The following is a 17495-nucleotide window of genomic DNA, read 5'->3' as shown; positions in this document are numbered from 1 at the left end:
GGCCAAAGTATTGGAGTTTCAGCTTTAACATCAGTCCTTCCAGTAAATATTTAGGACTGATTTCTTTTAGGATAGACTGGTTTGATCTCCTTGCAGTTAAAGGGACTCTCAAGAGTCGTCTGCAACACCACAGTTCAAAAGCATCCATTCTTTGGCGCTCAGCTTTCTTTGTAGTCCAACTCTCACATCCATACATGACTACTGGACAAACCAAAGCTTTTACTAGATGGACATTTGTTGGCAAAGTAATGCCTCTGCTCTTTAATATGCTGTCTAGGTTGGTCATAACTTTTCTTTCAAAGAGCAAGCATCTTTTAATTTCATGACTGCAGTCACTATCTGCAGTGATTTTGGAGCCCACCAAAATAAATTCTGTCACTGTTTCCATTGTTTCCCCATCTATTTGCCATTTGTCAGTAAATCAGATATCATGATCCATAGCTCCCTGCTTCTGTTGCTACTCAAAAGTGAAGCTCTTCCTAGCAGTGACAGGGCACGGATATCTACTAGGCTCCGAATTCATAGCATATGTGATCTCGGACGGTACTCCACCTCTGTTTTAAAAACAATACTTCTCCTTTTGATTGTAAGGAGCCACATACCTAGGCAAAGAAGGGTCTCAAGCCATCATCCACACCTTCATCCAGCAAATACAATTTATTAAGGGCCTGCCACGACTCCTCTTTGAATGTGCTTCTAGAGTTTTCTGTTTGAAAAGTACCATCAGTTCTCCACGGTTCTGCCATCCAGTCTTTCCTGGAGTCGACCATTGTGCGCTGGTAGAACTGGAAGAGTTGTGCCCAGAGGCCCCTGCTTTTGAATGCAAACAGCAAGCCCAGATTGCTTGAGTCGAGACCGACAAGATGGCTGTTAGGTCTGTTCTCAGTTTCCCCTGGGGGTAACGCATTCCTTCTGCTTTCTTCCAATCCCCGTTAGAAGGTTTCTTGAAACTGTGTTTCATCTCTTTAACCTTAGTTCTTTTGTAGGAAAAAAATATTGTCACTTAAGAAAACAGGATGCGATGATAATATTTACATGTTGCCAATCAAATAGAATAAAATACTACACCAATGAAGAATTGGGGGAAAAAAAATGGTCTAAAAAATTGCCTCCTTGCGAGTCCTAAGTGGAGCTATTTCTGTTGCTTGGAGCTGAGTCCCCTGCGCAGACTCACATGAAGCTTATTCATAGAGCTCTCGGTCCAAAGTAGACTGCAGGCGCAGTCTTTCCGGGGCAGAGTCAGGGATGTGCAGCACGATGCTGGCAGCGTTTCCCGTTTCTCCGTCTCCTGACTGTTGGTGTCATTCTCACTAAATCAGAACTGATGATACTGTGTCACATTCCCACAGGACAGCTGGCAGATTGGGAGGTGGCATTCTGGAGGCTTACTCACTTTCTATAATAATTGTGCATGGTGTTGGCTGAGATCTCCTGTGAAGGCGTTTGACACAAGTGACCAGTCCTCTTCCGTGTCCGCTTTCCCCGGAACCTATGACACTCTGCTGATGGGTTTCATCCCGTTCTTCCCCGACTAGCCCTTGTTTATCTCTCTCGCTGACCTGCTGTTCTCAGCTGATCTCGCAAACGGGGATGTTCCTCAAGGGTGGTTTCTTTGTCCTGTCGCTGTTGTTGTTGCTCACTCACCACGTCATGTCCCACTCTTCAGGACCCCATGGATTTCAGCTCGCCAGGCTTCCCGGTCCCTCACCATCTTCTGGAATTTGCCCAAGTTCATGTCCAATTCATCGGTGACACCATCCAGCCATCTCATCCTCGGTCACCCTCTTCTCCTCACAATTTCTTGCCTCTTGCCTCCTCTTGTCTCCTCTTGCCTCTACAATTTCCTGTTCAGTGATTTCCTCTGCTCGCTTGGAGTTAAACACATGAACCTGCAGATTAGTCTCAAAGTTTTAGTTCTAATTCTGTGGCACTGTCTTGAATGTAAGAAGACTTGCGCTTACCTGTGATGAATTTTCACCTAGTTGTCCTCATGCCCATTATTTGTACCCTCATACTCCATTCACTGAGCTTCAGAACCTTGGGTTTTCTTTGGTTTGCCCTCCGCCTTTTCGATTGTAGTTCAGATCCGGGTTGACAGCTTTATTAAGCCTTTCCTCTATAATAGTCACTCTATCTGTCCCAAGCACAGACTTTTTGTTACTTGCACTTAACTTGACATAATGAACTCCCAGCTTCACAGACTTAAACACTGCTATGTCCCTTTCTCAGTCAGGGAATAGGAGCTACCACTGGGTTTTCAGAGAGTGAATTTACTGTAGGGAATTAGTTGTAAGGAGAGAGGATCCCTGCAAGAGGATGCTGCCATGCCTGGTGTTAGGGGATCAAAGGCAATAGATTGGGTTTATCAGAACTAAGAAGCTCTCAAAACTGGGGTTCAGATCTCTGAAAGGGCAAGGGTGAGGCTGGTCCCCGTTGTTTAGAAGAAGCTACTTGCTGGGAAGTACAGCTGGGGTGGGAGGAAGTGCTGCTGCTGGAGGAAGCTTCCCCTGGTGGCTCCGTGCTCACCGAACATCACCCGAAGAGCATGAAGGAAGCTGCTCCCCTGTCCTCCTGTGTGCCCGTCCCCTGCTGGCACCTTCCTTTGCATAATCTAGCCAGAATCCAGCTGGTAAAGGGGTCTGATTAACTTTGTACGTCAAACCCCTGCCAAAGTGTTAGAGAATGGAGAAAGATGGCGGATTTGGAATTGAGAAATGCTAGTTCATCATCCCTATAGCACGCCCTTCAGTTACACATTGTGCATACGCACGCTTTTACACGTATATTTGAACTGCAGTGAATACTTCATAACTACACCTAGCAAGGAAGGCCATTCATATAAGTGTATACAAGGGCTGTCTTAGCCTCCTCTGCAAAATGGAAGACACAAGTTCCAACAGTCACATTACTCATATCTGTGAGGTGCTAATCCCTTTATTAGTTTATTCCTAATTCCTAAAGATATATGTATATATATTATATATATATATTTATATTAAAAATAAGTTGTAAGGTTAACCATAAAGATAACTACAGGGAATAAGGAAGGAGGAAAAGAAAGTTATTATTACATATACATATGAATATCCATACACACACACGTGTGTGTGTGTATATATATATATATATATAGAGAGAGAGAGAGAGAGAGAGAACTTCATACAGTTCTCAATTCTGTAACTGGTGATGAGAATTTCAACATCTTTTTTATCTGTTATGCATCCTATTTATCCTTTCTTTTCCCTCATTAATAATCTCAGTTTGTAGGATTTTTAAAAAAAAATTATTTTATAGAGTGACCCACATCTGCATTCCTGACGGCTCTAAATACAGAAATCTTCATTGGATTGCCATAGTTTTTAGGAACTTTCACTCTGGAGCATGGAAATACTAAGAGGTACCATTGAAAACCCTCGTATATCACATTGATTTCCTGCCATCATCAGGGTGCACTAACCACCCTTAGGACGCTGCTCCAGCCAACACAATACCCCCTCTTTTTTCCCCTGTTAATTCAACGTTTGTGGAACTCAAACTGGCCAGGTAACATTCTTAACTGTTAGTGTGTGTAACTATTTTTGTGTTTTCTGGTGGAAACCCTGCTGTCCTCGGTCCTTTCAAACCAGCAGAGCCGGAAGCGGGCAAGACGGAATCAGGCATTCTGTGGTGGAAACCCTGCTCTCCAGCGTCCTTTCAAACCAGCAGAGCCGGAGGCGGGCAAGACGGAATCAGGCATTCTGAGAGCGGGTACTAGGGGCAGGTCTGAATATGGCCACACCCACTCTCCTGCCTTGAGTCTGCGCCTGAGTTTTCTGGATCTTACAGAGTATATGCAGGAGGTCTCTCAGACAGCACCCCAGCCCCTCAATCCTTGTCACCAGCTGGGTCTAGTCACCATTCTAACAAGAGGGCTGCCTCTGGGTGAGATGCGACAGTGATATGAGAGAAGTCAACGGGCACGGCTCATTGCCACACTCCCTGCACAGGGACGTGAGTTCAGTGTTCAGAAGCTAGGTGTGTGAGCACCGTGCAGTCCCTAGGACGTTTTTGGATGGTGGTGCTGTTAGAAACACAGTGGACAGGAAAGACACTTTGGATTTGGTAAACCAATTTGATTCAAAGGCAATAATTTTCAGCAGAGGTGTGTTTCCCTTACTGCAGTCATGCTATTAGATGGTGCAAGACGCTTCAAAGAGTCTTAGAGGAATATTCACTGTGACTGATGGTAAGAAGCATCTGTATCTTTCTTAGAAGCTTTATGGTGAGTGCCTTCAGTGGTCACGGCCTTGCTGTCCTTGCCTCTGATGGTAGGAATGATGATGACAAAGACTGTGATCAAATGGATGGGGCACTTTGAGAAGAATCACGACTTCAGGGTGTGTTCAAAAGACCAAAGAACTTCTGTGTTGATGTAAAAAACTAAAAGAAGGGTTTTTGTGATTTTTTTTTTTTCCCCTTGAAGCTGTGGGGCTGACTTACAGAAAATCAAATCCAAAATCACATAGAATTGCAACAGGTTACAGAATTACAACTAAGTTCACAGACTCTTCTCATCTTTATGTGAAAGGTAGAGCATTGATTAGAAAGACACTGGACCCTGAGACTTGAAGCAGATCAAATAGGTAGATTCAGACAAAGCCAATGGTGAACTCTCCAATCTGTCTGATGTCTCCATGCCAGTGACCACAGCCCTTCCGCCTTCTCTGCCTTGCTGGCTTGAAGAAGTGGCTGCTGTGGGTTCCGTAGTGGGGCCAAATAAACTGGTTCTAGGAATGCCAACAGAATCCAGATGCTGGAGACAACAGCAGCCCTGTGACAAAGAACGACTCCTGGGACACTTCTGCTCATGTCATATCGCCCACACAAACAGCAAGGCAAGCCGGCAGGGGTGAGAAGGGCTCCATCCTTCTCTCACATGCCAGACTCCCCCACGTGTCTCTACAGACAGGATCTAGCAAAAGCCAATCAGCAAAGGAGCTTGGGAAATAAGCTTTCAGAGTTCCATCCCTCCCACCATCGATAGCTTAGTGTAGAAGGGTGAGTAGGACGTTGAGAAAAAAAATTTAAAAATGCCCAAATGCCTGATGGGCTTGCCAGCTGTTGTGGAAGACCATAGGTTGGAAGCTCATCCACAGCACTTCCCCGATGGTCCCACTCACCTTAATTAAAATCCTGTAGCTGTTGTTTAGTCCCTCAGTCGTATCCGACTGTTTTGTGACCTCATGAACTGTAGCCCTCCAGGCTTTCCTGTCCATGGCATTTTCCAGGCAAGATTACTGAAGTGAGTTGCCATTTCCGCCTCCAGGGTATCTTCCTGACTCAGGCACCAAGCCCACTTTTGTGAGTTGGCAGGCAGGATTCTTTACTGCTGGGCGACTAGGGAAGCCCACAAAATCCTATAGACTTTGTGCTGATTTGAGGGTCACTGGTCTCATCCTGCCATGCGTTTGGATAATGAGCACCCACGTTACATTTTCTCATAATAGATACAGCACCTTCCCTTTCTTCCGGAGGAAGCAGTCTAAGAGCAAAGAGGACTTTTCCCCCGGGCTCTACCAGAATGCATGGCAACTTTGTTAGAGAGAAAAATATTCCTTCCCATCTGAAGTAAGATAGCTGCCTCGGGTTCTACCATAATGTCTGTCTGCTTAATTCGATTCACTTTCCTTTTCTCATCCCGTTACCTAGATAGACACATTTCATCTCATGTAGCCAGTTTGAAAGTGTGTGTTCTTGGTCACAAATGTATTGGATGAAGTGTGGGTGGAATAAAATTACGACTTTGGGGAAGCAGCTCTCTGTGCGCTCTAGGCTGGCAGTATGTCGAGAAGGGCATCATCCTTGTGTTCAAAGGACAGGTCATCTCTGTGTGTGTGATGCTAATGCAAAGTGCCAAGGGGATCATAGGCTTTTTTTTTGCACTAAAATTCATGGATTGCCTCATAAATGAAGAAAACAATTAAATACGCTTTTGGTTGTGGTTGGTTTTATTTGCTTCTAAAGGGCACATGTTAATGATGTTGTTTTTGAGTCATTTATCATGGACCACTCCAAGGTCAGGACCCCAGAGTGTACTGCCTTCCCTTGGCATTTACTTAGAACCACAATGCCATTTATAGTTGCCATCCATTTACAAAAGTGAAACAAACACACTTGTACATAATTAATAGTGAAAATGAGGTGAAGTGTTTAATAAAAAAAAATGCAGTATGTTCCAACCTGAAATGTTTACTACTTTCTAACGTGAACATACAGGTTTTCATAATTTGAAGTTTAAGCATTTTTGTAAAGAACTTTTCATTTCTATCATTTGATACCAGACTCAAAAACACGATCAGCAGCATTTTCTCTAGCAAAGTTAAATATAGTGTGATAGGTCACCCTGACTTATTGTGCTTCCAAGAAGCGAGGTAATGGGGATGTTGACTGGGGTGGCATTGCTCTCTTCATGCTCGGCTATGAGTTTCTGCTCCTTGGATAGAGGTTTGTTGCTGTTTAGGTGCTGTCCTGTCCCACTCTTTGAGACCTCATGGACTGCAGCACGCCAGGCTCCTCTGTCCTGCACTATCTCCTGGAGTTTGCTCAAGTTCATGTCCATTGAGTTGGTGATGCCACCCAGCCATCTCATCCTCTGTCGTCCCCTTCTCCTCCTGCCCTCAGTCTTTCCCAGCATCAGGGTCTTTTCCAGTGAGTCAGCTCTTCGTATCAGGTGGCCAAAGTATTGGAGCTTCAGCTTCAGCATCAGTCCTTCCAGTGAAAATTCAGGACTGATTTCCTTTAGGATGGACTGGTTGGATCTCCTTGCAGTCCAAGGGACTCTCAAGAGTCCTACAGCCCCACAGTTCAGTCCAACTCTGACATCCATACATGACTACTGGAAAAAGTATTCTTGCCTGGAGAATCCCATGGACAGAGGAGCCTGGCCAGCTATAGTCTGTGGGGTTGCAAAGAGTCGGACGTGACTGGAGCGACTTAGCACACACGCAGGATAGAGATCAGTGGTACTTACTGACCACTTACAGAATGGAGCCTGTGTTGGGATTGCTCTCCGAGGCCCTTGTTCAGACTGCCCGACACGAGTGTGAATGGATGAAGCTGCAAATGACAGATAAATCAGAGCGTTCCAACAAAGTCTCAGATGTTCCAGGGCCAGGGTAGGGCCTGGCAAGATTTTGGGTGATCTTTTTATGGGAAAAATTTATCAATTCAACTCAATTTTCCCATGTGTTGAGAAAGACTTGATTCAGAAGTCTTTGGACCTTTCTCACAGTCTCTGCCGAATTTTACATTGCCTGTAAGTCACACGCCCTTGGTAAGGGGAAGGGCTGCAGTGTGCATGTCTGTAAGACTTTGAACCCTAGTAACGAGAATGCCAACTAGAGGGCATGCTTGTAACAGGCTGCCGGGAATCTCCTCCTGAATATAAGTCTTGTTTGAAATCACATAACTTTCTAGCATAGCCTGATGCAAAGCCATTTACGTGTCAATGTAGAGATTTAGAATCACTCTTCACCATGGATTTTTAAGCCCCACCTTCTCTCTCTCTTTCTACTCTAAGGAACATTTTCTTTGCCTGCTTTGTGTTGGTGATTTAGAGTGGTTTTTATGTCATCATGAATTACCACTGCTTTCCCTTGGTGATTTACATTTTTGTGTGTTGCTCAGAAATTATCCTGTGCGGTTTGATGAAACACACTCCATGGATCTGAAACCGCCTTCTCGCCTTTTAGGTCGTGAGCTCTAGAATGGACACTGCTCCTCAGCTTCTTACAGTGCCTCCATGCCTGCCGCTCGTGTGCAGAGTAAAAGCCCCATGCCTGGATGTGCACTTCTTTGATCTGTGCAGCCTGTGGTCGTTTTATTTTCCCACGTTCGCCACATTTCAGGTACATTGCACTACTCAGAGCTCCCCTGCATCCCCCACCCCCCAGCACTCCTTCACTGCCGGCGCACCTCTCTACAGTCTCATTTCTGTCAATCAGCTGCTGCTGTCTGTTTCCCAGTCTCTGCCTGACTAGACTGTGAGCACTGTGCAGGGTATTTATTCCGAGGATTTTCAGTAATGCATGGTCCTTCAGGGGGCACAGCACACACTCAGTCTCCATGTGTAGGATAAATACACCCATGAACTTGTGAACACCCTCTGCATGGTAAACAGTTACCAGGTTGGACTGGATCTGACTGCAGAGGGTACACCAGAGGGAACCTGTGCGACAAGGACTCAAGTTCCAAGGACTCGGTGTTTACTTGCACATGCCTCCGTGGTCTCTTCTCTTTCCTAATAAGTTCCTTCTCACGAGAATCATGATGCAGAAATCAATCCACAATTTAAAGCCACACATAGCAATAAGAGTGTGAGATTAGAAGCACCCCAAGTAGGAATTGTTTTCTTGCTGTGATCAATGGATTCCTCACAAGCTTTTCCATGGATTCAATTAAATAAGCCACAGACTAACAGATCCTTATTTGACCGACAGTTTATTAATCAAATTATTCTACTTAGAATGGATTAAAACTGTTAAGCCAAGTACATGAGAATACTTGGTGATTATTCTCTCAATATTATATATCTATTGATGTAACTTGCACTAAGCATAGTATGTCAGTCATGAAAATTTGCTGAAGGACACATTTAATCTACTGTTCAGGAGGGGTTCTAATTTTTCTAAATTCCTCTTTATATTTTTTAAAATATAAGAAGTGAGCAGTGGCCCTGTAAATTGTGAAGTAGTTTTTTAAAGAGACAGGAAGTAAAAATAACTCTTAAATCTCAGTGGCAAAAAGACGCTGTGGAACGTGTATTTAACACACTAAAGAGATTTTTACTGGAATAAATCTCCTTAGCTAGTGCTGGTTATATATGTAGTACCAAAGGACTTTTGATTTTAACAAGATTACCCACCCTGAAAACTGGGAATGGGGTGTCTTCCTGAGTCCACTTTATCTCATCTCAGAAGCCATCTTCATACTCGTCTCATTACAAGTATCCCTGTATTTCTATCTTTCAACATCTCTCTCAACTAACACTTAGAAAATATTCAGAAATCTCATTTAAATTGTTTATAATGACTAACACATTAGTTAACAATCCTAAGGTATTTTAAAGACTCAAATATTTAAATACAATAAAGAAACATTTGTAATTGACATTTAGTTATTAAATCAAAACTCAGTGATTAAACCATACACATGTCCTCACACGTACACACACATATAAATAAAATTGACATGTGTCTCAAATCATATTGTACACGCTCTCCATATACTATACGCACTCTCCCTCCAGTGACTGCAATGTGTGTCTTCCTTTTTAGATGGAAAATAATTGAACTGATGTGAGGTACTTAAGAAAATTCCCTTCTCCTCTCTTGTTTAATAACATAAATTCTGATAAATGGCATCCTGGATCATAATGTTGACTTTACGGGAAAGGAGACATTACCTTCTAATGAAAAATCGGCTGTGAATGAATCATTCATAATTTCCTTGATAATCATTTACACTTGACTGCATTTTATAATGTTGAACAGAATGTAATCACGCTTGATGACCTTTAAGCATTCTTTTAAATTTGGTATTTCTAAATGCAGTTTCTGCTCAATAAATACATGATATTTCATATGGCTTAATACCTGGAAACAGTTCAGTACATATGACATAATTTCATCCTCTGCTTTTATAGGAAGATGTCATATTATCATCCTCAAATTAACTCTAAGCCTGCTAGTATATTTTTCATTTATTTTAAATCATGAAAACAGTCAGTTCTTGAGAGACATACACCAAGGATAGCATGCTAAGTACAGTGAAAGACCTCCCAGCTATCCTTAAGGTGCTGATAGTTCAGACGGGAGGGACGCAGATCCAGAGCAGGCCTTATACTCTAGTGATGGCACTCAAGTATATTTAGTATATTATGCCATGAATACCATTTCTTTATTGTATTTAAATATTTGCATCTTTAAAATACCTTAGGATTGTTAACTAACGTGTTAGTCATTATAAACAATTTAAATGAGATTTCTGAATATTTTCTAAGTGTTAGTTGAGAGAGATGTTGAGAGATAGAAATACAGGGATACTTGTAATGAGACGAGTATGAAGTTGGCTTCTGAGATGAGATAAAGTGGACTCAGGAAGACACCCCATTCCCAGCTTTCATGGTGGGTAATCTTGTAAAAATCAAAAGTCCTTTGGTACTACATATATGAAGTACTTCCATAGGGCACTGTGTTAGGCCAAAAGGCCCATGAAAGTGAAAGTGTTGGTCATTCAATCATGTCTGACCGAAGCCGGCCAGGCTCCCCGTCCATGGAATTCTCCAGGCAAGAATACTGACGTGGGTACCATTCCCGTCTCCAAGGGACCTTCCCGACCCAGGGATGGAGCCCACGTCTCCTGAATTGCAGGTGGATTCTTTACCAAAGCGCCATGTGGGAAACCCGATTACCTGCAAAGCATGCCTCATCTGACATTCTGCATACACCCACCAGGGAAGCGCAAAGTAAACTTAAATTCCTTCATGGCTAAAAATGGTTCTGCCTGTTTTATATGCAGTGTTTGAATAAGAGTCTTAAAAAATGGCCTGAAAAAATCAGGGATTCTTTGTGGAAAGCATTCTAGTAAGTAAGGAGACATGAATACTCTTTAAATTTTCTTTGTTTCATAGTGAATCTCCTCCGCAAAATTAGACTGGAATATCATTTTCCACATGAAACAATTTCGTCTAAAAGAATGTCACCACAATATTTCGTCTAACATTGGATATATAAATGGATTTTGAATGTTAAGTGCTGTTTGATGGACACAAATACCATTCAAGTTTTCACATCACCTATTCAAATTTTCCAGCATAGAAATATGCTTAGTGTTAGTACAGTATGATATAGATCAAAGTATTGAGGGTGTTAAATTGAGATAAACTATTTGGATTAAAAATCAGAAAATTGGCTTAGACTTGCAGGTCTCTCATAATGTCTTGGCTACTAATGTTGTGAATGACTTTAAAAGCTCATTTTGATTCTCTATATTGGGAACACGGTTTCTACTTTCAGACACATTGGAAAGAACTTTGGATTCAAACATTTGGCAGTAGATTTTTATTGAGGTTATGAAAGTAAGACTGTGAGGCATCAGTGGAACTAGCTAAAATGTGAAAACTCCAATTGCCCAGATGCTTTGCATATTGAAAAGTGATTTCCTTAATTCAATCAACAGAAACTTCTGGTTATTTTTCTTCCTTCTTTCTCTCCCACAGAAATGTTCTCTATTTTTTTTTAAATTGTAAAACTATTGAAAAATTGAGGAACTAGTATAGGCACCATATTTCTGCCCCCAAATCCACACACAGACATGAGATAAATGGCATATTTGTAAGAGTGTACATATATACACACACACACACACATATATTTTATCAATTTATTTGAAATTTGCAGATGTCATACCATTTTTCTTTTAATATCTCAGCATGTATCCCTCTAATCTAAAGTCTCACATCTCACATCATTACTATAATATCCATGAAATTTAATATTGATTTAGTGTTGTTTTTTAATACGCAGCCCATGAGCAGATGACCACCTTTGTCCCCCACATGCCCTTTATGGCTGTTTTGTTTTCCTCTTCCTGGTTAAGGCAAGGATTGCTCTTGGTCATCCTGTCATGTCAGGCCATCTCATATTCCTTGAGTCGTCACTGTATCATAACTTTCTGCCATTTCTTGTCTTCCACCACCTCTGCCTGACATTGTAAAGACTTCAGGCCAGTTGTCTTTTGGAACGCCCCACAACCTGGATTTTTCCTGAGGTTCTTCCCCGTGATCCTATCACAGTCAGAGTAAATGGCAAGTTGGTGTGTACAGTTCCTAGATGGTGTGTAAGTCACCTTGCATCTCGTCCGCGGGCACACGTCTTATCTTTTGATACTAGTGATGCTGGGTTTCATCATCTGGGAACATGACGTCCATCATGTATCTTCCTTGTGAAGGCAACCTTTCCCTTGAGTAATTAGCACATAAAAAAGGGGAGGGTGCTACTTTGAGATCATGTGAATATCTTATTCCCCAACAGGTTTCGAAGGATCCATTGATATTCCTGTTCAAGTCAATGTTGCATTTTGTGACTGCAAGTAGAAAGAGGCTTGGTTTTATTATTTTTCCATTTACTCTTTCACATCATTCTTGAAAGAAGTAAGTGGCCAGCAGCAGTCTGTTACGCCAGCCTCTGCATATTTTTGATATATCCCCATCAGTCTTTGAAAATGTCCTGGTTCTTAAGCACAGGGTGTTGCAGGCTCATCTTTGATTATCTGAGTCCTCGAATGCAGGTGTTAGGTGTCCACATTACTACAGATGTCTTTGCTTCTCAAATGTTTCAGTAAATGATACACTGGCACATGTGTACACATGTCCTTTCACCAGTTCTTCCAGATGATGCTGATTCAAATCCAGCACCGCAGAATTCTCCATCACCGTTCTCTCTTCAGTATCTGTATCTATCCTCTTCCACGGGGAGAAACCCCATTACTGGAGACATTGATATATCACGTCATTTATTTTATTCCATAGTTCACACTGAATGCTGAGCACCAAAGAATTGATGCTTTTGAACTGTGGTGTTGGAGAAGACTCTTGAGAGTCCCTTGGCCTGCAAGGGATATCCAACTAGTCCATCCTAAAGGAGATCAGTCCTGGGTGTTCTTTGGAAGGACTGATGCTGAGGCTGAAACTCCAATACTTTGGCCACCTCATGCGAAGAGTTGACTCACTGGGAAAGACCCTGATGCTGGGAGGGATTGGGGGCAGGAGGAGAAGGGGATGACAGAGGATGAGATGGCTGGATGGCATCACCGACTTGATGCACATGAGTTTGGGTGAACTCAAGGAGTTGGTGATAGACAGGGAAGCCTGGTGTGCTGTGATTCATGGGGTCACAAAGAGTCAGACACAACTGAGTGACTGAACTGAACTGAACTGATAGTTCACACAACTGAGTTTCAAAATTACTAAACCCACAGCATTACTAACCACAAAGTTACGAACAGATTTCAGCATATTGTTAAAGAAACCTCAAGGATATATGTTAAGAGTTCTAGATTTGTCAAGTGTCTCACAGTCCATAATCAGTGTGTGATGCTAATTGGTTGTGACAGGGGAAAGAATCCTTGATTTCGGTCCGGGGATATTGTATAAGCTTCAGGTCTGGAGTAATGTACAACCTAAGATTATAGCAGCAGCGCAGAGGAACCCAGTTTGACTCATGACCAGCTGAGAAGGCAGTGAATAACGAAAAAGCAATCATTCTGTGAGGGCTTTGGGGATGTTGCAAAGTGTTTAATGGATGGCATCTGTAGAGATGAATAAACCTAGCCGAGGCAGCTCTTTGTGCTAATACTTCATACTATAAATAATAAATAGAGGGGTTCTAATTTTAACTTCTAGTTTCTCTCTAAAAGTTAGTAGAAACAACCAAACAAGGAAGCAGCCTCTTCGGTGAGTCTAATGGACTCAACTCCTTCTTTCTCCAGCTGGTAGCTTTCCCTTTGTTGTCCAGAGTCGTTGGTTCCCCTGGGACCTTCCTGCCCACATCACTCTCCCCAGGACCGCCTGTGGCCTCACTCAATGCATCTTGTTCACAATCGTGAATTTCTGGAAGTGCAGGCTTTCATCACGTGCTATTGCTAAGGCAGGTCATGCTTTCTGACAAGTTCTGTGAAATATCTCTTTCCTGAGGATGGCTTTTACTTATGTATTTTCATAGCTTTGCCATGATGGTTGATGTCTAGTCTTATGCTGGGTCAGAGCGTGAAGACGTACTACTCAGCTGTGCCTCAGTTTGATTGTTTAATTGAAGTACAGTTGATTTCCAGTGTTTTGAGTGAACAGCAAAGAGATTTAGTTATACATATGTTTTTTTTTTTCAGATTCTTTTCCATTATAGGTTATTGTAAGGTGTTGGCTCTAATCCCCTGTCTATGCAGCAGGCCCTGGCGGTGTATCTGTTTTGTGTACAGCAGTGCCTGTGTTGGTAAAAGTTCCCATAGTGCTGAAAAGTGCCCTCCATCCCCCTGTGTCACTGCATTAACTATCCTGCCTGGCTGCATTGGCTTAAATTTAATCCCTTTTATCCTCAGAATTGAATTACCTTTTTAATATAACATACATAGTACTTAGCAATCTGCAGACTCCATTATAAATACGTATTTTAAATCCCCTGATTGGAGTTCCTGCTACATTCTGGCTTTTGTTGCTATTGTTTATCTCGGTTGGTAGAAAACACTGACGCTTCATGAAATGTGTGTTGGGCTAAGAAGAGGGTTAACAAACGAGTCTTGGACTTGGATCTTAAATGCTATTGGATTTTAACTTCAAATAAGGTTACAGGAAGATCCCCTGGAGGATATCATGGCAACCCACTCCAGTATTCCTGCCTGGAGAATCCCATGGAAAGAGGAGCCTGACGGGCTACGCTCTATAGGGTTGCAAACAACTGGACACGAGTGATGTGACTGAGCACGCCCAAAGGTTATAGACCAGACCCTTCTTTGAAAACAGATGGGCACAGAGAAAGGGAACTGTTTATCTGTTGGAAAGTTGGACAGTCCCCTGAGGGTCAGGGGACGCAGTTTTGCCAATAACTTCACAAACAAATGTGCCTAAGGCTGGTTTCTAGCAACAGGAAATAAGAAAATATAAAAGGATTCAATTGAGGGCACTTTAGAAATATAAGGGCAGCTGTTTACAAAGGCTTGTGGCTCTCCAGGTCAGCATTATCCTGTTGATGACTCAGTCGTGCTTTTCTCTGTGACATCAGAAATTCCACTGTCCTCTCAACGTTAGCATTTATTTATAAAATAATCCCTTTGAGGTACAATATTTTATTTTTAAGCAAAGAATCTCCATGCCCACCATAGACACATGTCTGAAACGCTTCTCCAATCCCCAGGTGAAACTTAGATGTATCACAAAGGTGAAAAGACAGTGATCACAGGCATGGAGCTATATCGAGAATGTGAGTGCTTTTCTTTCCGTGAACTTCAATAGTGTCAGCGTGCTTCCCAAATTATATCTCATTCAGGTCTCCTGTATGATTTGTGCAAACTTCCAGAAAAAATTAGGTTGGCATGCTGAACTCCTCCTAAGTAAAATGAAGAAATAAATGAGGGAAGTCTATTATTAAAAATATTTTTAAAAATAGATTTTAATGAGATTGAAAATGTTTAGAGTGTTTCAAACCTTAGTCGTATTAACATTTAAAATACTTTTAGTTAATACATGCTTTCTTACTTTCTTCAAAAAAAAAAAAAAAATCTGACTCTCATGCTTCAGTTCTGTTCCCCAGAGTTAGCCACTTATAAACATTTAAAAAATATATTTCCTTTGAGGAATATAATCATGAAGGAATTGTGTGTGGACTTAATAGCCTTTACTATGCCTATTTACTCACCATCTTGAATATAAAACTCAGCATACTTACTCTGTGCCGAGCCTCTTCTCTCACTCCATTTCTGTTGTTTAGCCAACCTTCCACAATATTAACTGGGATCTTCTAGGGATAGGAGAAGCAGCATAGTCTCTGCCTTGTTGGAACTTTCACATGTTAAGCCAGATAACAGCCCATCTTCAGTTATTTGATATAATACTAAAGTGCATTATTACTTTCAATAACATAATTTAACCTTTATTTATCCAGCAATCTTGTATAATATCCACCAAGTATTTTCTAAAAGAAGGGAATGTATATGTCTCCATTTTTTAATTCTTCCCTTTTTTTCCCCTCCTCCTAAGTTCAGTCAGCCCTATCCTTATGATTCCATTAACAGGGCTTATAAGATTGGTATTGCATTCTTTCACCATAGTGAAGCTTTCCATGTGTTGCCGATAAGTTGATTTAAAAAAAAATCTAAAACAAATAAACCTTAATTACCTTGTACCAACTATGTCATATGATTAGATCCATAAGGAGGACATCATATTCTAATTATATTCTCAACCTGTACCAGCCAATAATGTTCCAAATGTGAAAGTCAATAAAAGATACAAATTAACTAAAAAAATCTGTCATATTTTATATTGTTTTGTACTTGATTCATGCCTTTATTTTATTACTTTCTATTTTTCTCAGAGAGGTTGGCTTTCATTTTTCTTATTGATGAAAGTAACATGACTTCATATTGTGATTAAGAAAGTTTTGTTATTAATCACAGAATTTGTTGTCATCGAAGGTACTTTCTCGTTGAGGACATTCTTCATGAACTAATTGGATTTCCTGTTCTAATTCACATCTGTTACTTTCTGTAGACTCTTCTGTCAGTTCATTGTTTGGTTTATTTTATTTTGTTTTCTATGTTCCCCACTTTTATGACTTTTAAAAAATGTTTTGCTTTGTACGTCTTTAGGTAAGTATTTACCTACTCTAATGATTAGGTTTGTGAGTCAACTTCACTAAGCTGAGCGATGCCCAGAGAGATGGTAAAGCATTATTTCTGGGTGTGTTTGGGAGGTGTTTCTGGAAAAACTAGGCTTTGGATCAGTAGACTGAGTAAAGAGGATCACCCTCACAAAGCAGGTGTGGATATCTTTCAGTCAGTTGAGGGCAGGAGAAGATGCGTGTCCCAGCTCAGAGAGTGAGGAGATCTGCCCTTTCTCTACTAATTAGATGAATCATGTTACTTCTTAATTTAGCTTCCATTTAAAAAACAAGCGAAACTTTGTTTTTATTCCTCTCTCTTCATCTATGTCCTCTGAGTTTTGGAAATATTCATAACTTTATCTCTTAGATCCTTATCCCTGGCAGAATGGAAATGGAGCAGCAACACCAGTGTCAGCTGGGAGCTTGTCAGAAATTCAGTCTCAGAGTCCACCCTAGACCTACTGTCTAAAACTCTGCATTTTAACCACAAGTCCTGGTCATTCACATGCACACCAGAGTTTGAGAAGCACTGGTCCGTCCCTTGACTCATTCACTCTATTGAACAATTCTTTTATTAATATAGCTATTTCCATTATATAGGAACTTTTTCTCTAATTGCTTTCTTTGCACCCGAACAATCTTTGTAATGATTTATCCTTTATTGCTAAGTATGCAAATCAACTTTTTTTTTTTAATTTTGTTCTTGCTGTTGTTTTTCATTCTCTCAGTTGTGTCCAACTCTTTGCAAACCCATGGACTGCAGCACTGCAGGCTTCCCTGTCCTTCTCTGTCTCCTGGAGTTTGCTCAAACTCATGCCCTTTGAGTCGGTGATGCCATCCAACCATCTCATCCTCTGTCACTCCATCTACTCTTGCCTTCAATCTTTCCCAGCATCAGGGTCTTTCCCAATGAGTCAGCTCTTCGCATCAGGCGGCCAAAGTATTGGAGATTCAGCTTCAGTATCAGTTCTTCCAGTGAATATTCAGGGTTGATTTCCTTTAGAACTGATTGGTTTGATCTCCTGGCAATCCAAGTGACTCTCCTGAGTCTTCTCCAACACCACATTTCAAAAGCATTAGTTC

General features: G+C 41.5%; 1 protein-coding gene across 3 annotated transcripts in view; it reads left to right on the top strand.

The window, feature by feature from the left end:
- The window catches only part of AGPAT4 (1-acylglycerol-3-phosphate O-acyltransferase 4), a 1411158-nt gene that overhangs the window by 518949 nt on the left and 874714 nt on the right, over positions 1–17495 (top strand). For 2 of the 3 annotated variants that reach the window (XM_070795610.1, XM_070795611.1), the window contains one exon: positions 7731–7886. The exons of the other annotated variant lie outside the window; for it this stretch is intronic. In XM_070795610.1, coding sequence (XP_070651711.1) covers positions 7731–7886 — 156 coding nt within the window. The remainder of the gene's footprint in view (positions 1–7730; positions 7887–17495) is intronic. 3 annotated transcript variants of the gene reach the window in all.

This window comes from Bos indicus, chromosome 9, assembly GCF_029378745.1.
Source record: "Bos indicus isolate NIAB-ARS_2022 breed Sahiwal x Tharparkar chromosome 9, NIAB-ARS_B.indTharparkar_mat_pri_1.0, whole genome shotgun sequence".
Lineage (NCBI taxonomy): Eukaryota > Metazoa > Chordata > Mammalia > Artiodactyla > Bovidae > Bos > Bos indicus.
This window is presented reverse-complemented; position numbering and strand designations above follow the sequence as displayed.